The sequence below is a fragment of the Aedes aegypti genome, chromosome 3, assembly GCF_002204515.2.
Source record: "Aedes aegypti strain LVP_AGWG chromosome 3, AaegL5.0 Primary Assembly, whole genome shotgun sequence".
In the NCBI taxonomy this organism is placed as follows: Eukaryota; Metazoa; Arthropoda; class Insecta; order Diptera; family Culicidae; genus Aedes; species Aedes aegypti.
In genome coordinates, this window is record NC_035109.1 from 289,160,994 (window position 1) to 289,183,287 (window position 22,294).

A 22,294-nucleotide genomic window follows, 5' to 3' on the forward strand; every position below is an offset into this window, starting at 1 on the left:
AACAAATGTTAAAATTAATAGAAATCGTAAATATGACTGTTTTTTTTCAATTGATTGTTCATCAATGTTGAAAAATCACTTCTGTACTGCCCATTACTGCATATTTGTAACATTCGACAAAAGTAGGCATTGAGTAAATGGAATACCAAGTGTGTATTTTATGGCAGTATGGGAGGAAACTAAAATTTCTAAAAATTACTAGGAACTCAAAAGTGCTTATTTGAGGCTGATATTTTGTACAACTCATATCACATACTAGGTGAATAGTCAAAAAATTATTCTGATAGAAATATCATTGCTATTATATTACGAGGCTCATTTATAATCTCAATGTGACTGTTATGCGGTTATAATAACTAATGTGACAAAACAACTTGGTATTTTTTTCGAATTTTCTAGAACAATCTCACAGATTTCAATAAGTTGATCGAAAGTATTTATCATTTGATGACTCTCCATGGTATTAACTCCAATTTGTCAAAAATGTCGAATGTGACTGTTATGCAGTATGGGCAGTGTAGGTGTTTTTCTTCTATTTTTAAAGTCTAATCCACGTTTTTTTATAAACGGTCTCCAATCCAGTTCCAACTGCAATGATGTCAAACAGTAGTTTGTGTATGAATTTCCATGTGTTAACATACACATTATCAAAGTTCAAACCCGAACATATACTTTCGGCTATATGAAAAATTTTAGGTACACCTAAAATAAACCAACTGCAATCGATAACAGAGATAACAGCATTTGTATTTAAAATATGAAAAAAAAATCTTCAATTCGGAATGCAGAAATAATATACTGCGTTTTACGGTACTAAATTAGGATTACCTTCAACACAGAGAATCTAGATACATATTAGTATAGTGTTCAAAATAACAATAACGAAGAAACTAAAAAAATCAACAAAAATAGTATTTTTTTTAAATTTATTCAATATATTTTCAGAATTAATCTTTACTCTACCTTACCGTTAAATCATTACATACATCGACAATGTCCCTCGTTTACGATAAAATTCACCACATGGGTCCCTTGAACATGCATATCGCATATATACACAGTACAGCCAAGCCTCTTCTAGCACTTGTCAGCGGCGTTTTCTACTCTCCCACATTCTCCCCTATCAGTAAATAGCAACAGACACGCTCCTCGACGTTGCATTTCGCTTTTTGTCATCATTTGCCGAATGGTGCGACTCACTGTTGGTCGACTGTTTTATAATACGTGGTAAGCGGAAGAATCTCTACCATTTCATTTCATTTCCATGATTTTTCCCATTGGATTTTTAGAAGCAATACAAATTTCTAACATTTTACATAACACAGTGCCTCTCTGATCCGTACGAGTGCCATCGCCAGAACAATGGGTGAAGCCCAGGGATTGACCGACAAGGAAGCAAAGGAGCTGCTGAAGCTTCCCGATGCCGAAACGAAGGTGAGTTCAGAGGGGTCGGGGGTTTAAAATAGAACTTCGAACCGGAGGAGTAAAGTTGGGTCATTTTCTGATTTGAATAATGACCAGTTTTTATGCCACCTTGTCAATGTCCAGTTGCATAAATTATTAGTTCAGAACATATTTTGAACATTCCATGATTGCAGCTGATACTGAAGTGGGTCGTTCGATGCAACAAGTAGCAAAGTTCCTTCTTATCATTCATATTTGACTATATTTGGTTATCATTTTTCCAAACATTTGTTTAGACATGTTATCAATGATAACAAAACAGTGTGGTCATTTAACAATTTGATATAATTGTGCGTTCTCCACATTTTGTGAGCTACTAAAAGATTCAATGGTGTTAGTGATAACATTTACGTGATCTCTTTTACTGCATTCGTTGCAGTGCAGTGCTTTGATCTGTTGTTGTTTAGCATTAGCATTGACTGCCGGCAAAATCCAATCCCGAGACAGATTTTTGTTTGCGCAGCAGCAAATTTGTATTCAATGGATATCGAGACTAACGCCCTCACGATGAAAGGAATAGAATGCGTTCGCTTATATCGGTCGTTGATCAAGCGTCCGTGTTTGTGACGCAATTAAATAGCTTAGATTATGTAGAGGCGGCAATGAATTCTAATTAATTTCGCATTCTACTCAGAAAGTGTTCGCTATTTTTGGCGATCATTGGCGTAGGAACAGGGATGGTCTGGCCATCTCCAGCATCATCCACCAGGCCCCCAGAATTTTTGATGATAAAGAAAAAATAACAATTTAACATGAAGCAAAAATCTCTGAACCAATGTCTTTACAAAAATTTCTTCAGTAGTTACGTTATTTTATGTTGTACAACACTATAGTGAGGAAATCTCGCTTATCTTATACAGCATCAGCGTGGCAGTTCTGATCTGACTGGTGAATCGCGTGACAACTGCCTCCTGTTAAAACTAGCTAGGCGATAAGCGCAATTTTTCGATATCTCCGTTACAAAAAATACTGTGGTACAAAAAAACAGAAGTTTGATTACGGAAATTCGTTTTTTCTTCTTTCTGGCGTTACGTCCCCACTGGAATAGATCCTGCTTCTCAGCTTAGTGTTCTTATGAGCACTTCCACAGTTATTAACTGAGGGCTTACTATGCCAATGACCATTTTTGCATGTGTATATCGTGTGGCAGGTACGAAGGGCATAGAGTCCCTGGGAAGTCGAGAAAATTTCCAACCCGAAAAGATTCTCGCCCGGTGAGATTCGAGCCCACGACCCTCAGCTTGGTCATGCTGAATAACTGCGCGTTTACTGCTACTATCTGGGCCCCGACTAAATAATCCAAATAATGCTGTTTCAGCATAAAGCAGCATACTCACTGCATTCTGATTTCTCATGTATTTGGGGGATACCCTGCACGAGATGTGTGGTGATGATGATTATTTCTTTTATGAGAATTCACTAAAGAAATGCATACATTAAGGTGAAGTTGAATCGAAGCAAAAGTTCAAATTTTCAAAAGCACGGATCTGGAGACGGATTATCACCTTAACTTCAACTCGTATAATGTCTGAGCAAAATAATTGAAAAAAAAAATAGACTAAATTACTAAAGGAATTTCTCAGACAATACATAGCGGGAATGTTTGTTGAAAAATAAGGCTTAACTTTCAAGGAATTTTGGCATGGCCAAGTTTTCTTCAGATGAATGGAAGACATTTAACCTGGTATGAAAAAAATGTAACAAAATCGACCATAGTGTTTTATTCTAGCTCTCTTCGATTTTGATTATTTATTTTCGCATAAATAAATATATTGCTCAAACCAGGGGTTTCCAGCCTTTTTGGCTCACGGAGCACTTTTTGAAATTGTTGCGCGGAGCACCTGGTCGTCATCACCGGTCCGTTTGATATTTGGACTGTTTCACACGCTTAAATCGACCCTAAATTTCATTAAGGGAAATATGAATCGCTTTTTTTGAACTTGTAATTTTGATTGAGCAAGTATTTTCATTTCGGACTTAAACTGTGACAATAAAGCATCTAAATGGAAATATATTTGCTTTTTTGTCAAATCTTTAGAATTTCATGGCTTGAAAATTGCAGAAACGCTTTCGTTAGGAAATTTCTGATTTTTTTTAGTTCGAACAACTGAGCGAGTTTCTGTGGCGAAATATTTTTAATTAGGTTTTTATCAATGTGTGAATGGATTAACCTCAAGTTCAGCACGCTCGGAAATATTCACAATTTTGAAGAACATCGTAAAAAATTCTCAATTTTGTATCACGGTATAAAAATATCAGATTATTTTCGACGAAGATAAGTCTCCCGACAAAATTTTCACATCCTTAAAGTATCTAAGTATTCTGTCGGGAAAAAATTTGATTTCCTAAGCTTTAAGAATTGTTTTCCATCCAATTAAAGAAACCCCAATTCTTCAGCTTAAACTGTCCCACAAAAAATGGAATATTTTCAAAGTTTTAGTAAAAACATCCGAAGTACATAGGCGTTCAATAATGATAGATTTTGACACCATGTATAAGACTCGTAAAACAGTGTTTTATCATTCACCAGAACGTCGAAAACATGAAAAGGTGAAGATGAATGTGAACCACCTCTAGATCAGAAATCTATTAATTGGGTATTTTACCTTCTTGAAATTATCGGCAGTTCTTTGTTATTATATTGATATACCGTCAAACGGGGCTTCTTTTGACATTATTTCCACATTCTTCAACTTTGAGGATTTGTAGCTCTGAGAATAATGGATAGATTTCGATATTTCTTGTATATATTTAAGTTGTATATGTATGTAATCAATGTGCAAAATATGAGGCAAGTCTATCAAGAAATAAAAACATTGCTTGAATAGCGAAAAAAATGTGACCCTCAAGACAAAAAAGGGGCTACTTTGGACACTTTCACAAATTAATATGTTTTGATATTAAATTTTTTTTTCAGCATAAATTTCAAACTGATGCTTTAGATTATCGTCCATTGTGATGTTTTCGAATGTTTTTCAGTGATAAATATAATTTAGAAAATGGTAAAACTCGGAAAAACTACACATATCTATACAATACTTATCAGAAAACCATGCTTTTCATTATTTTTAGTTTGCATGATGATATTTCAACTTTACTTCCTTTTCAAAGTCAGCTAATAATGCTTGATTGTTAAAGTTGGTGCAAACAAATGGTGTAACTACCAAGTAAATAATTAGATTTGTACAGAAACATTCGTTCTGATTCAAAATGTTATATGAACGATGTGTAGAAAAATCGAATTAATTCCTGTACTTTAAAGTAATTTTTATTCAAAGTGCAATCAATGAAGCTTTAAGAATAATGATTCACAAGATCATAAAAAATAAAAAGCTTGCTTTTGTTAGACGCATTTCGATTCTCAATTGTTTTGAGATGGCGTGAGAGTAGTTAATTTTATCAGTTAAAGGATGCCAGTGCTTTGTACAGCAGATTATTACCTGAATATGACCAAAAAATATTTTCAAATGATTATTAATTGAATTTTATATGTTTTATAATTATTCACTTTTCTTAATCTTTTGTTTATTTTTTATTGTGTTGTAAAATATAGAAACCAACATTTTATGATAAAATAAGAGTCGTAAAATTAAGACATCTGATCATTTATTTTTATAAAACAATAACTTTTAACATAAAACAATCACAAATTTCTTTGAAACATTGCGATTTGATAGTTTTGTGAAGGTCCCAACTACTTTCCACGATATGTGGAAAATTCAAACAATGTTTTCATAGCAAATGTTTTGCAGTTTGTGAATGTTTGTTTGGACTTTCTTGATATATTTTCCTGTTTATCCTGTTATTGTTGATGTTGTTCCAAAAACTATTCATGCCTAATTGTAGAGCATATATTGGTTAATAAAAGTGCTGAAAACACAAAATGGCTCAGATTAGTATTTATGCTGGAAATTAATCAAAAACGTGTGTGTCCAAAGTAGCCCCTGGAATCAAAAGTAGCCCCGTCTGACGGTACATATTATTTGCAATACACTATCTTAAATTTTTATAAGGGATTTTTCCTTCTTATGATCATTGGCTGTTTTTCAAAAGAAAAGTATTTTTTCATAGTTATTCGATTAAACATGGGTGAGATGTTATTCTTCTTCAATATAAGGATTGCAACATGTGAACTGAGCACTACATCGTTGCTTGTTTATAGCAGTAAACCGAACGACTTGATGAACACTTACGTCAAAGATGCTCAATATTTCTCCATTGTGCAAACCAGAAGCTTAAACTTGAGGTTGCTAGAATATGAAATAATGTATTTAGTAGAATTTAGGAGATCGAAACAAACCGATCCTGCAGAAAGACGAATAAGTCGTAAACCGTTTTAGTTACTGTCAAAAGCTGACTCTAAACGCAATGCGAAATCCTTTGTTGGCAACTATTATCGCTAGCAGAGAAGTCAATACTTGCTTACATTCAGGCTTGATAGAAACTCTTCTGCGAGGCAAAGAGGAGGCGATTTTGCCGTTTTTCTGAGAAGAAAAAACTACCACGCTAAGCCTGCTCAACGCAGCCCATGTGTTAAAACTACACAGAATGAGACAACCAATGCAGGACTCTCTGGCTGAGTGAAAATTCTGTGTAAGTCGCACTCATGCTGTGTGTAGCCGATGTGTTCGCCTTCGGCTGTGCGGGGATCGATGGAAATGGAACTGTCAATCTCTCCCGCGCGGCAGCAAACAGTTGGCCGTTGGTAAGATGGGGAGTTTTCTGTGTTTTTTTCAGGCGAAAAGCCGGAAGATGGTCGCAAATGTGGAAGTTTTTTCCCCATTTGCTTCCGCTTCGGCTATTCGAATGAAAAAATCTCTGAAAACTTGAAAATTTGAATGTGTTTTTTTAATGTTTTCCGAAGCAAAACAAAAATAGAAGCGAATTCCGCATTCCAAGCGTTCCTCCTCTGTGCGCATTTCACTCATTCGGTTTGTTTACCACCGTTTGCTCAAAACCAAGGCGGGTTCAATTCTCTAAGGTGATCCATTATGCTCACTTTGTAGAGAAAACCAGACAGGGTAGGTGAGGAAGGGCTGGCCGTTTTGTTTACATACATCTGAGACAGGTAGTCGAGACATTGACTCCTGATTGGTTGGAGAACAGTGTGGTCAAGAATTATTCTACTCTGGTCACCCCTGCTCCTTGTGTTCTCTACTCCTTTTTTCATTTTTGACAATTTCGTCCACACTGATGGCAGCACAGTTAGTGTTTCAGTTTCAGCATCATCCGAGCCAGGCAGTAATGTTTGTAAACAAAACGGCCAGCAAAAGAAAGATGGCTTCCAACCCACTCTCGCCAAGTCAGTACACCTTACTCTGGCTACAGAGTAAAATGCACACACCTTGCTCAAAACTGTGTACAGCCCCCTTTGCACAGAATCTGTGCTGCATGAAGAGAGGCTGATTTTGTGTACTCGGCACTCATTTCTGAGCGTGATAAGTTTAGCGTGTAGCATTTTTTCGCTCCCTCGCGAAGAAGCAAAGTCAGCACACTGCTCTAGAGTATTTCACCGAACTCTAATGATGCTGAGGAGCATTATCAAGCCTGTTACATTAAGGATGTTCTTTGTTTCAGCTCTGAATGACTCTCAAACTTAGTTCAATATGGTTTTCACTTTCGGCCAAATGTCATTCGGTCAAATGACCCTTTCGTCCAAATGAACTGGAACCTTCTTAAGAGAATTTTAGTTTAATCAAATTCCTAAAGGAATATTTAAGGGTGGCTTCAGAACTATGCAAATCTTTTCGAAATTAGTCAAATAATACTGTAAGACTTGTTCATATTTCCAAAGCACATTCCTCCTGGTGGACATCCATTGCTTCTATGTCTACTTTTTATTTGCAAAATTATTCCGGAAAATGTGCCCGGATTTATCTGAACATGTTACTTAGTCTTTCCAAAGTTCAGTTTTCCCTCGCAATTCATCCAAAAATATTAATTCTGTCAAATTTAATACAGAGATATTTCGCTCAAAGTTCTATTAGTAATTCTTCGGTGAATTTCTTTCAATAGTTTTCCCAAAAAATTTATTACAAACTCTTCCGTAAAGTTCATCAAAAGTGCTTAAGAAATTTTTCCAAAATACTTCACAAATTGCGTTAAAAATTCTTCTATGTATTTTTTCTAGAAATTTTGCTTCAAATCCCCGGATAGTTCGAGAATTGGAAAAAAAAAATTGTTTTTGAAATGATAATAAATCTTCGAGCTGTTTAGTAGAATACCTATAAGTAGATGAAAAAAACCGAATTTAGTACTATACCATTTAATTCCACTAGAGTTTGTATCCTTTGACAGATACGCGTATTTCGACCTCAACTGTAAGGCCGTCTTCAGTGTCGTGTACTAGACTCGACACTGAAGACGGCCTTACAGTTGAGGTCGAAATACGCGTATCTGTCAAAGGATACAAACTCTAGTGGAATTAAATGGTATAGTACTAAATTCGGTTTTTTTCATCTACTTGTTTTTGAAATGTTCCTTGCCTTCGAATCTACGGAGGAAATTGGTTGAAAACTCGAAATTAGAATAGCAGCAAAGAAATTTGTAGAGAAACATGTAGCAAAATAACTGGGAAGGGGAAAAGATTTGTTAAGATATTGTTGAAATATCGCGGAACTATTCGCGAGGAGATCGCGATGATCAGATTCGATCAAAATAATAACAATCCAGCATTGAAGGATTGATGACGTATGTCATGTTATTCCAATAATGCCCAAACGAGATCCAACGGGAACTTGCATACGAGGTTGTATGCGGGCGCTATAAATGTTCTGCTGCAGATAGGTTCATAAATATTCTCACTTGAATTCAGTGTTGCGAGTAATGCTATTGGATTATCATGTGAATCATATTGAATTATAAACATTGGATTATTTACATCGCTATCGAACATTGACTACCAATAATGACCTGACAGACGAAATAAAGAATTTTTATCTACAAACCAAACCAAAACTGAGTTTAAGTTTTAACAGGTTATGGGCCCAGTAGTCAACTGAGCAAGATTTATTTTTCTTCAACGATCAAGTTTTTTTGAAGAAATCGAAAGATGTCTGTGAACGATGTCGAAGTCAAGGCAGGTGGTCAACCTGCAAACCAGCGACAGGAGGTTGAGAATCGGACCGAGAGAGGAGCCTTCGAACGGCAGCTGCCGTATACCGCCGTTGCTGTACGAGACCGTGCCCATATCTTCGATGGGTCGGAGAGGATGTTTGCGGCATGGAAGTGGAGGATGGAGCACCACCTCTCTATGATGGACCTCCTCCATACGTTGGTTCGTACTCCGTACGAAGAAGAATACGCCACTCCCGTGGCGGGTAATTCGGAAGCCCAAGAGGAAGTGAGAAAGGCAAAGCTGCGTAAGAGAATCAACGACGACATGAACGCTCTGGATGAAATTGTTATGTGGGTGAACAATGACGTCCTTAACAAGCTAATCGGAGTCTCATACGCAAAGGAGGCTATGGATCTATTGGTGAAAACCTACCAAAAAGTTGGAACGGGCGTTATGATTGCCATGCGTGATCGATTGTTTTCGATCAAAAATAGAAAACATACTTCTATTTCGGCCTTGTTCGACGAGTACGAGACGATAATCCGGGAGCTAGATCGGATGGGTACTCGAATGGATCAATCGGAGAAGATGGCCGCTCTGATGATAGCCATACCGAAGCGATATCAGCACGTCAAGGGAGCATTGACCGTTTTGCCGTGCGATGAACTCTGCAAGAAGCCGTTAGTGGAGATAAAACGAATGCTGTTGGATGCGGAGCAAAGCGAGACGATGGAGGTCGATGATGAGCCAGTGGTGCCAGACGTGGCGCTAAAAACGACCAGAAGAGTAATTGAGTGTTTTGGGTGTGGAAAGCCAGGACACTACAAAAATAAATGCCCGGCGTTAAAGAAGAAGAAGAAGCGGTTTGTTCATCACCAAGGTCATGCGATGCTAGCAGGAGAAAAGAAGAAGGAATCTCGGAAGGTATCGTTTGCTGTGGACTCTGGAGCTTCAAGCCACATGGTGAACGACGAAAAATTGTTACAGAGAGCGGTGAAGCTGGCAACACCGGTTACCATCAGCACAGCAAAGTCGGGGGAGACCCTACAGGCTGTGAAGAAAGGAAAGGTAACATTGAAATCGGTTGTTGGCTTGAACAAAATAAAACGTATTGAATTGTACGATGTTCTTTTCATTCCCAATCTCGAAGAAAACCTCCTTTCAGTCAGAAAGATTAATTCCATGGGGAAAAGGGTCACTTTTCAGGATAAAGAGGTTCGAATTGAAGATAAAGGCGAGGTTATCGCTGAGGGGAAGAATAAAAATGGTTTGTATTGCGTTGATATGTTTTTGGAGCATACTGTCGACCAAGCAGCGTTGTTTAGTCAAAGGAAGGTAAGTCTAACCGATTGGCATAAACGGCTCGGTCATCTTAGTTTTTCGGGGCTTGAAAAACTGCTCAAAAACAATATGGTTGATGGAATAGATATTTCATCAAATGATTTAGTCAAACAGTATGAAGTTTGCGAGAGTTGTTTAGCAGGCAAACAATCATGCAAGAAGTTTCTTTCTATGCAATTACCCAGATCAAGTCGGCCACTTGAATTAGTGCATACAGATGTATGCGGGTATATGGAGCAATCCACCTACGATGGGTATCGGTATTTCGTCACCTTTACCGATGATTTTACCCATTTCACTGTTGTTTATCTCATTAAAAGAAAAAGTGACGTATTCGATCGTTTTAAAGAATACGAGGCAATGGCAACAGCTCACTTTGGTCAAAAGTTGTCTAAAATGCGTTGCGATAACGGTAGAGAATATCTTGGCAAAGATTTCCAAGACTACTGTAGGAATAAAGGTATCAGAATGATTTTTACCGTTCCTTATACTCCTCAGCAGAACGGAGTAAGTGAAAGGATAAATCGAACGCTAATGGAGAAGGTTCGAGCTTTACTCCATCAAAGTGAACTTTCGAAAGAAATGTGGGGAGAAGCATTGTATGTGGCTGCTTACGTCACTAACAGGTCTCCGACAAATGCTCTTGTTGAACTCAAGACGCCTTTTGAAATGTGGAATGGCAGGAAACCAGACCTTAGTAATCTAAAGATGTTTGGTAGCCATGCTTACAAGCAAATTCCGAAAGAGAAACGTCACAAGCTTGATTCGAAGACAAAACGATTGACATTCGTAGGTTATGCGAATAACGGATATCGGTTGTGGAATAAAAACAACCGAGTAATTGAAATATCCAGAAACGTTGTCTTTGATGAATCAATTGTTCGCAGTAATACAACAACCGAAGATGTTCATCTACCAATTGTTGTGAGGGAGCAGAAACACTGCGAAAATGAAGATAAGGAGGAAGAAATTTCAATCTGCAACGAAGATGAGAGCAAAACAAACAAAGATGATGAAGAAGAGGTGATTCGACTTCCTGAGCCTGAGGAAGAAGTGGAAGCAGAAGAAGTTGTAATAATCGAGACGTCTGATGAGGTTTTCGCGGATGCTGAGGAGGATGAGGGTATCGATGAGCAGCAATCAGAGCTAAGACGTGGTACACGGAAAAGAAAAGTTCCCCAAAGATTCCAACCGAGTTCTGCCAAGATAGCTTCTGCAACATTCGATGAAGATGCTCCAGAAACAGTAGCCGAATTGAAGAAACGGGAGGACTGGGAGAATTGGAAAATTGCCATCGATGAAGAATTAAATTCTCTTCATGAAAATAAAACCTGGACAGTGGTCAACTGTTTACCGAGGAACCAAAAAGCTATTCATTCGAAATGGGTTTTTTCGGTGAAAGACGATGGCCGCTATAAAGCACGGCTAGTTGCAAAAGGTTGCTCACAGAGACCTGGTTTTGATTATCAGGATACTTTTGCTCCAGTAGCCAGAATGGAAAGCGTTAGGACAATTTTGTCAGTCGCAAATAAGAATGGACTTTTGATTCATCAAATGGATGTTAAGACAGCTTTTCTTTATGGAGATTTAGAGGAAACGATCTTCATGAAGCTTCCAAACGATGAGATAGGTAATTCTCAAATCGTACGTCTACAGAAAAGTTTGTACGGTTTAAAACAAGCTAGTAGATCTTGGAACAGGAAATTCGATGACGAAATTAAAAAGCTGGGTTTTATTCCATTAAAGAGTGACTGTTGTGTGTATACGTCTCGAGCAAAAGATTTGATTTTGATTTTATATGTAGACGATATACTCATTCTTGGAAAACAGGAATCACAACTAAACTGGATAAAATCTGAACTTGGGAAGCTATTCCAAATGAAAGATTTAAAAGAAGTGAAACACTTTTTGGGTATGGACATAAACCGAGATTATCAGAACCAAATCATGGAAATATCTCAAGCAGGTTATGCAGAGAAAATCCTAAAAAGATTTGGAATGTCCGAATCAAAACCAGTTAGCACTCCACTAGATCCGAATGTACGATGGGTCAAGTCAAATGATGATGAATTAACATCACATCCATTCAAAGAATTGCTTGGCTGCTTGCAATATCTAGCATTAGTATCACGCCCTGATATCAGTGCTGCAGTAAATATCCTAAGCAAATACCAAGCTTCCCCTTCAAATGCACATTGGACAGGATTGAAACGCATTTTGCGTTATTTGCGAGGAACCATGAACACAAAAATCGTATTCAGCAATAGAGAACACTCAAACGTTTTATTGGGTTTTGCTGATGCCGATTTTGCCAACGACATCGATGATCGAAAATCCATTTCTGGAAATTCGTTTCTTGTTTTCGGCAATCTTGTGTCTTGGTCAACCAAAAGACAACAAACGGTTAGTTTGTCGTCAACAGAAGCTGAATTAATTTCACTCTGTCAAGCTGCTAAAGAAGGATTGTGGTTAACAAACCTTCTGAATGAACTGGGCATAGAAAGTTCTCCATTCATAATCATGGAAGACAACATTCCATGCATAAACTTCACTGAAGAACCTCGAAGTCACCAACGAATGAAACACCTTGATTTGAAGTTCATGTTCATCCGGGAACTCGTCAGGAGCAGGAAGCCAAAGATAGAATACATCTCGACGGTGGATCAACCAGCTGATGCATTCACCAAAGGACTTCCAGCTGCTCAACATAGGAAACTGCTGAACATCCTTAATGTCCGGATTGAGGGGAAATGTTGAAATATCGCGGAACTATTCGCGAGGAGATCGCGATGATCAGATTCGATCAAAATAATAACAATCCAGCATTGAAGGATTGATGACGTATGTCATGTTATTCCAATAATGCCCAAACGAGATCCAACGGGAACTTGCATACGAGGTTGTATGCGGGCGCTATAAATGTTCTGCTGCAGATAGGTTCATAAATATTCTCACTTGAATTCAGTGTTGCGAGTAATGCTATTGGATTATCATGTGAATCATATTGAATTATAAACATTGGATTATTTACATCGCTATCGAACATTGACTACCAATAATGACCTGACAGACGAAATAAAGAATTTTTATCTACAAACCAAACCAAAACTGAGTTTAAGTTTTAACAGATATTCATAGAGAAATTTATATTGATCTTCTTTAAAACACTTCTTTAGAAATATTTATTCCAATTATTGGCAGAATCCATATTCTTGACTTGAATTTTTTGTGATGCGAGGGCGGAATTTCTAGAGGCTTTCTGGTAGAATTCTAGAGAACCAGAAGTCATGGAAGGATAGATTACAAGGATAATTTCTAAAGAAGGATTGTGTTACTTTTCCCCGAATGTCGTTTCCCCGAATGTTGGTTCCCCGAATGCCAGTTCCCCGAATGCCATTTCCCCGAATGACCCGTTTCCCCGAAAAGTGGAGCAGTTCAAATAGGCGCTGGAATAGTTCTAGGTGGTGAATAGAAAGAACGATAAGCAATCAAAAGAAGGAGGTATTTGATCATTTTCGGGGTTATACACATGTTTCCAAAAATGCTGAGGACGGTAAAACTCGTAAGAACCGTCAACCAAATAAAGAAGGCTGCATATTAGATGACCAGTACGTTCACCACCCTGTAATGTATAAATATATGACAATTATGAGTTCCAAAAACTTTTCGGGGAAGTGGGTTATTCGGGGAAACGGGATGTTCGGGGAAATGGCATTCGGGGAACTGGCGTTCGGGGAAACGATATTCGGGGAACCGACATTCGGGGAAAAGTAGCACAACCTGCCCATCTATTGTTCTACATGCATCCACATTTTGTTGTTTCTCCATCCTTCGCATGACGCTTAGAGGAACTTCGTACAAAAATCTTTCCATACTTTAAAAAGCAACACTTTAAAGAACATAAAAAAGGTAAATTAAAGGAGTTTTGAAATTACAGAATTCTTATACGTATTATAGAGTTTGTATCTTTTGACAGATACGCGTACTTCGACCTCAACTGTAAGGCCGTCTACAGTTGAGGTCGAATTACGCGTATCTGTCAAAGGATACAAACTCTAGTGGAATTAAAAGGTATGGTCAGGTCCGTTTAACTCGGGCTCAGATTGGGTACCTCTTCTAGAACTGCATTTGGTCCCTTGGTAGTGCAAAACAAGGTATCTAGAAGGGAGGTATTTCAATGTGTCAGAATGTTGAATTCGCCATTTTAAAATACCAGGTGACAGCTGGCGAGTTTGTTTTGGTTTGAAGGTGCTAACTCAAGACGTACCTCCAAACATTTTTACAGCCACACTCCATCTCGTTCCGTTCGGCTTTTAATTTTACTAGTCATAGAAGAAATGTAGCATCCTAGTAGCTTTTCCTTACTTTAATCAATAAAACACTTGCATTTTACATCCTCTAAAACACACGAAGAAGGTAAACGTTACTCAAAAATTGGGGAGAACATTTTCACTTACCGGTAGGATTTGTTTTCTGTGGTAAACAATCCTTAACATTCCCATAGAAACGATACATGAAAACATACTCGCCAGCTAGCCAGCTCGCCAGCTGTGACGTTCACCTCCCCTGTAGCTGACCTCACTTCGCACCCACTGACTGCTTAGATCACTGAACCTTCATTCAGTTCAGTCAGTCGTCGGGTGTAGACGCATTTTTTAAGCGCTGCGTAGTTATTTTAATTTTTTTTTTTTTTTTCTTTGCTGTTTACAAACATCGCGCGCGACCGGTAAAAATGCAGTGCAGTGTTAAATCATGCAATATCAGTGACGATCGCTTCCTATGGAAGTGCGAGTTCTGCTTTAAAAGTTACCACGCGGCATGCATTGGTGTGCAACGCCATCAGGAGAATTTTGTTTTATCATATATGGTACCTCTATGCGGCGATTGCCAGCATAATTTGAAAACTGGAATTGACACCCGCAAAGTGCTCCATCAACAGCAGCAGCTAATCGATTCAATTAGAGCACAAACTGACGCCAATCTTCGAGTAGCCGCCGATCTTAAAAAACTCAGTGCAATGGGGGATTTATTTGACCAGATCGAGCATCAACTGAAGGAATCGGTGTTGTGCATTAATAATAGCACATCGGCGAGCGTGTCAAATGCTGTATCGGTATTATCGCGTGTGGCCGAAAAGCATTCAGAATATAGGAATGATATGCCCAGCAACGATTTGATTGCACTAAAAAACCATTTGACTGGTCTATTAGATATTTCAATGAAATCTTCAAAACAACATATTGAAGATTTTGTAGAGGCTTTGACGGTAGATCTGACTGATGAATTAAAAAAGATCTGTACCGAGGTTCAGTCTTTGAGTAGCCTAACCATTGAGATGGCTGCTCATTGCAACGAACACAATGCTAGCATTGGCAAAGACCGATTTGCGGAAGATGAGTCACCGCCAAGCCTATTACAAGAGTTGGCTGAAACTGCTGATGTAAACTCTTATTCGAGTTCCAGTACCGCAGGCTCACCGCCCAGTTTAAATTCTGAATCAAATAAAAACAAAGAAGACAACTCTGGCTGGCGACTCTTAGGCACGAGGAAAGTATGGAAAGCGAATTGGGCGGAATACGACAAACGCCAACTCCACCGATTGAATCAGCAAAAGCAGGCCGACAAGGCCAGAAGGCGACGTAAGCGGAACGTGACACGCAATGCTACAACCAACAGTTTGGGTGGTAATGTAAACAACGTTTACAACAACAGTTCTGTCAATACCCCTCTCCGCTTAAATTCTATGAACTCCCGCCGTACTGTTTTCGGCAATCGCAGGAATGCCACTGCTAATAATGCAAACTCTTTCCACCTTCCACCCGATCGTGAGCTACTTGCAGCAGCAAAAAATCAGTTTTCACGTCCACCGCTAAACTACCAACCAACGATACAATTTGAAAAAAGGGAAACCATGAATCCCTACCAACCAAGCGCCCCCACAACTTCACGGAACATGCCACAAGGAACTTTTTCAACTCCATCATCCTACGTAGAGTGCCCGTGTAGACACACGTGTTTTCGCCAGAACTGACGCTCTCTCCACAGGAAGCAAATTATGACGACAATAATTGTGCGGAAACCGATGCTCACCAGGACCTGATGACTTCTCAGCCGTTTACGCTCAACCTGACGCAGTCTCCAGACGTAGACCATGACGATCCAATAGTGGGTGATATTCAACAAATTGTTCTAGGTAATATTTTAAATATTGACAATGTGTCTAATGAAGGATCTGGAATTTCAAGTAATGCTGTGCAAAGGGGTGTGTTTCCAAAAACTTCTTCAGAAGCTACCGAAATTTTGGTATATTGCCAAAATTTCAATCGCATGAGGAGTGCATCGAAAATGAACGAAATTTATAAAAGAATAGTAACTTCATCCTTCTCGGTTGTCTTGGGTACTGAAACTAGTTGGAACGAAAAAAATAAGAGTGAAGAAGTTTTTGGTAACGATTTTAATGTATTTAGAGATGATCGCGATCTGGTTCTTACCCAAAGAATGTCTGGTGGGGGAGTTCTCATTGCAATATCTTCGAAATTCAATTCAGAATTAATTGTTTCATCAAAATATAAAGAGTTTGAACACGTATGGGTAAAAGCACATATCGCCGGTGAAACACATATATTTGCTTCTGTGTATTTTCCGCCCGACCATGCTTGCAAATTATCATATGAAATTTTCTTTCAAACCGCTGAAGAAATTTTGTCGCAGTTTTCTCCAGAATTCAAAGTGCATATCTATGGCGACTTTAATCAGCGTAATGCTGATTTTATTCGTGATTCCGAAAACGAAAATGTTCTGCTGCCGGTTGTTGGTGAAAACGAATCATTACAACTTATTTTTGAAAGAGCTGAATTTTTAGGTTTAAATCAAATCAATCATGTGAAAAACCGACAAAACTGTTATTTGGACTTCTTATTCTCAAACATAATGGAAGATTTCTGTGTGAACGAATCTCTTTCTCCACTATGGAAAAATGAAGCGTTTCATACAGCTATCGAGTACTCAATCTTTGTTCATAATTATCATAATTCCGACTACTATGACTTTGAGAATTTCTTTGATTATAAAAACGCCAATTATAACGGCATCAAACAGAAATTGAATAGAATAGATTGGCAATCCGTTTTGAAAAATCAGGAAGATTTGGAGTATGCAGTGACGGGTTTTTATTCAATTTTGTCGGAAATTATTCAGATGGAAGTTCCACTCTTGCGGAGACGTCGTAGGAATGGGTCAAAAAATCCTGTTTGGATCAATAAGCAAATAAAAAATTTGAAAAATCGTAAGCAAAAGGCTCATAAAATTTACAGACAACAAAAAACTCAAGAAAGTTTAGTAAATTATTTGTATATTGTCAACCAACTTAATCAAGCCATATCCACTGCACTTGAAGAGTACAACACAAAAATTGAAAATGATTTAAAATCTTGCCCTAGGAATTTCTTCAATTATGTTAAAACTAAGATGAAGTCTAACAACTTTCCATCTAAAATGACACTGGATGATAAAGTAGCAGATAATAAAGATGACATTTGCAATCGCTTTGCTGATTTTTTCCAAGAGACTTATACAAACTTCTCGGATAATGACCGTGATTTTGAGCACTTTTCTAGTTTTCCTGATTTTACAACCGATGTAGGCGTTAGTCAAATACAGGTACAAGACATTTTAACAGGACTGAAGAATTTAGATTCCTCCAAAGGATCAGGGCCTGACGGAATCCCACCTGCTTTACTGAAAAACTTAGCCAATGAATTTACAGCACCATTATTCTGGCTGTTCAACATGTCACTTGAAAAGGGCAGATTTCCAAAAGAATGGAAAAGGTCATTTCTTATACCCATTTACAAGTCTGGTAAAAAATCTGATATTCGAAATTATCGTGGAATTGCTATTATTTCATCCATTCCAAAACTATTTGAATCAATCATTAATAAAAAAATATTTAGCCAAATAAAACATAGAATAAGTAATGTTCAACATGGTTTCTTTAAAGGTCGTTCTACTACAACAAACCTTTTGGAATTTGTAAATTACACTTTAAATGCAATGGATAGAGGTAACCACGTCGAATCACTTTACACCGACTTTAGTAAAGCATTTGACAGATTAGATATTCCTATGTTGATTTTCAAGCTAAATAAAATGGGAATTGCAATGAGACTCCTCAACTGGATTGAATCGTATTTAACAGATCGCCAACAAATAGTAAGATTTGAGGGAAAACTATCTAAAACTGTTCATGTTACATCAGGAGTTCCCCAAGGTTCACATTTAGGCCCATTGTTATTCATATTGTTTGTTAATGATATTTCATATGTGATAAAACATGTTAAAATTCTTATTTATGCTGACGATATGAAACTTTTTATGGAAATCAATAGCAAAAAAGAGAGCGACATTTATCTGAATGAAATAAGTATATTTGATAAATGGTGTAGTAAAAGTTTACTTAAATTAAACGTCAAAAAATGTAATCTAATCACATATAGCAGAAAACGTAATACACCACAGATTACTGTCTCTTTAGAAAATCAAGATGTTCAAAGGTGCGATAAGATTAGAGATTTAGGTGTTATATTAGATTCTAAACTTACATTTACTGACCATTATAATACTATTGTCCATAAAGCAACCAATATGCTAAGCTTTATTAAGCGTTTTAGCTCCAATTTTCGGGACCCATATACGATTAAAACCTTGTACATTGCTTATGTAAGATCAGTTTTAGAATATTGTAGTATTGTGTGGTCCCCACATATGAAAACACATGAGGATAGAATCGAATCAGTACAGAAGCAATTTCTTTTATATGCCTTACGCAAATTAGGCTGGACAACGTTTCCACTGCCATCATACGAGGCTCGATGCATGCTTATTGACATCCAGACTTTAAGGGAGCGTCGCGAATTAGCCATGATTTCATTTGTCAATGATATAGTATCGCATCGTATTGATTCCACCAATCTCTTATCTAGTTTGAATTTCTACACGCCCGCCAGACAGTTGAGGAATCGGAATTTGTTCACATCGAACAATCATCGAACTAATTATGCCAAATTCGGCCCAATAAATCAAATGATGTCTCTTTATAACCAGCATTACACAGAAATTGATTTGACCATGTCGCGAACGAAGCTTAGGCAATATTTTAATTCCCTGAGATATAATACAACATAGTATTAAGCAAACATATAGTCTACAATTGATTGACGAAATAAATAAATAAATTAATCTTGGTGCAAAAGGTACCCAAGTTTGACAGATCGCAGTACACTTTTCACGGTATTCTAGATTACCTTATGAGCCATAAAATTTTGGGCAACTGCAAGGGACATGGAGGTCTTAAATGTGTTGTTGGTATAGTACTAAATTCGGTTTTTCATTTACTTATAGCCTATATAAGTTATAGGTATTCCACTAAACAGATCGAAGATTTATTATCAGCAATAATAAGAAAATCCCTGAACAAATTACTCGGGAAATCTTTCAGTATTTTCGCGGAAGAGTTTTTGAAAGAACAGTTGAACGTTTTTCGCCAGGAACTTTATAGGAATGTTAGAATTATTTAAACATTTCTTAGTTAAGCATTTTTGAAAAAAAAATAATAAAAAAAAAATCGAGAAAGTTTTAAACGAATGCGACAAGTTTAACTTTAAAAAGAACTTCAAAAGCAAAGTTGTAAAAACTGTTGGTGAACTCTCTGAAGAATTCGTGGAATGAATCTTTACTTGCTGATTTCGAAGACGGTTTTGGTGAGTCTTCTTTTTTAGTAATCCTTAGAAATTCCTAAAAATCCTAAGCAAATTATTAATGAACACATGACATTTCTTAAGCAGTTCGATAAAGATTCTTCGAGAAATTTTCTGGTGTGATAAGGAAGTCTGGAAATGATTCCCCGTGGAAATTCCAGGATGAACCTAGTAAAAACTGGTAGAGCAGCTCTCGAAGAAAGCACTGAAAAGTACGAACATAATTCATGAAGAAATTCCCGTACAAACTCTCAGAGGAATCTCTTCAAAGCATATGGTTGAATATCTGAAAAAATCGTGGAAAAAACACATAGGACATTCCTTGTGTGTTTTTTTTGCTCGAACTCTTGGGTGGCCATTAGGTGGCCATGCTAGAACGTTGGGTGGCCATTGGAGTGATGCAAAAATCGTCGGCAGCCAAGCAACCGCTGTAAATTTGGCGTTCCGCCAGTCTTACCAACACAACGGCAAATCACCTTCTTTGATTTATTTTCTGCCATTTGACGTTTCACCAGCCTTACCAACACAAAAGCTAATCCTTTGATTGGTTTGCTGGCGACGATTTTTTCAGTCTGTTCGAAAGTTGGCGGCGCGTTTTATTACGAATGAAACAGACAATAGCATCCTCTTAAAGTTTGAAATGACTCGGAATAAATTTGACTTTGAGGGGTGCTCCTGGTAGATAGAATAGATCAAAGTAATCCAGGCTACTATGTTCTACAGCAAAAAAGCAATGTTACCGGGTACCCCCGTTGGTTTGACCTCATTTAATCTGAACACTTTTTAATCTGTACCCCGCTCAAACATCGTTCAGATTAAAAATGGTTCAAACGTCATTTAGCTCATGGAACGGAGTGAAGTGAGATGGAACACTGTGGAACGGAACACAGAATCAAAACAAAACAGTGAAAGAGGTAACCAGAAACACGTTTCTAGGGTGACTAGATGTTCAAATTAAAAATGAACCCCGATGGTTTGCATGAGGTACCGTTCAAATTAACGGGGGTGCACGCTACTCTGAAAGTAATAGGCCTCTGCACTGTTTTGATTTTGTATGGGATTTTGACATTTACTGGCCTTGTTGTTTACACAATTTACGAAAGAGTGAAAGAGAGAGGTTGAGTTTTGTGCAGAGCCCTATTGAATGGTCATCTCAGCAAGGTTTAGACTTTGTTTTCAAGTATAACAAATTATCCAGACAATCCAATCAATGTGTGGACTTCGGCAAAGTTGTAGCTGGGAAAATTTAACTTTAGTAGAGTTTGTTTAATTTTCCGAAAAATTCCATGATGAGCAGATGAAGGACTAATCACAAAAAGTTGACCTTTTCCATAGTAATTTCCATATAAACTTTAAATTTATTTCAAATCACTTTGAACTTTTGAAAATTGATTTTCATTACAATTGACACCGTTTAAGCATAGGGGAGCAAAACCTTGCATCAGTCTGGTGGCCATACATTATAGAACAGGAATGGGTTGACAAGATGACGAAGTTTCGATGACCAACTATTTTATTCGTGTCTCAATAAAATTCCTTTTAAAATTGCAGGACTTCCTTTTCCAACAAACCATGTATCGGATCAAGGATCCGCGTGCGTCAATTCCTTTCTACAACGAGGTGTTGGGGATGAATCTGTTGTGTAAGCTGGACTTCCCGGAAGCACAATTTTCTCTGTATTTCATGGGGTAAATAAGTTTGTGCAATTACATTACTTCACTAAACCTGACCATGCTTAACTCTACCATTTATTACAGCTATGAAGACATCGCCAAACAACCTGCCGACCGGAAGGAATGCGTTAAATGGGCCATGAGTCGCAAGGCAACTCTCGAACTAACGCAGTGAGTATCTCAATTTCATGTACCACTATCGCAAATCAACAATTGAACGTCCACTACCTTTTGCAGCAACTGGGGCACGGAGTCCGATCCGGACCAGAAGTACCACAACGGAAACTCGGACCCGCGAGGCTACGGCCATATCGGCATCATGGTACCGGACGTGGAGAAAGCTTGCGAACGGTTCGATCGGCTTGGGGTCGAGTACGTGAAGCGTCCGGAAGATGGCCGCATGAAGGGGCTGGCCTTCATCAAGGATCCGGACGGTTACTGGATCGAGATTTTCAACGCTTCGAAGGTGGCTGGAATGTAAGACGGAGGAAGATGCATGAAGAAAAGTGCCTTATTCGGTGCAGAGGGAGTTATTAATGGTTCATTCTTTGCGAGCAGAGGAAAAAGTGTTTGGACACTACCGATTTTTTTTTCGTATATGTGGCCGTGTTTTAAATGCATGAGTCAGTTATTTATTCGTTCTTTTCGTCACGATTTTAACTATTTAAGAATAAATGGAGGAGAGAAGCAATCGAAACTGATTTTTTTATGTAACGAGAAATTAGCTTGCATTGATTGACGTAAGGGGCCTTTCTTAGCCGAGTGGCTAGAGCTCGCGGCTACAAAGCAAAGCCATGCTGTAGGTGGCTGGGTTCGATTCTCGGTCGGTCCAGGACCTTTTCGTAATAGAAATTTCCTTGACTTCCCTGGGCATAGAGTATAGTCGTATCTGCCACACGATATACGAATGCGAAAATGGCAACTTTGGCAAAGACAGCTCTCAATTAGTAACTCTGGAAGTGCTCATAAGAACACTAAGCTGAGAAGCAGGCTTTGTCCCAGTG

The 22,294-nt window shown here is 38.0% G+C and overlaps 1 protein-coding gene across 2 annotated transcripts; it reads left to right on the forward strand.

The window, feature by feature from the left end:
• The first annotated feature begins 1,074 nt into the window (after window positions 1–1,074).
• On the forward strand, window positions 1,075–21,987 carry LOC5564296 (lactoylglutathione lyase). Of its 2 annotated transcripts, none has more exons than XM_001648595.2 (5): window positions 1,075–1,227; window positions 1,326–1,434; window positions 21,169–21,305; window positions 21,375–21,461; window positions 21,528–21,987. In XM_001648595.2, the coding sequence occupies exons 1-5, from the start codon at window positions 1,187–1,189 to the stop codon at window positions 21,769–21,771; spliced, it is 618 nt and encodes a 205-aa protein (XP_001648645.2). In that variant the 5' UTR covers window positions 1,075–1,186; the 3' UTR covers window positions 21,772–21,987. The 2 variants fall into 2 exon arrangements, with proteins under 2 accessions (XP_001648645.2, XP_021707109.1); XM_021851417.1 differs by having other exon boundaries at window positions 1,124–1,227; window positions 1,290–1,434.
• The last annotated feature ends 307 nt before the right edge of the window (window positions 21,988–22,294 follow it).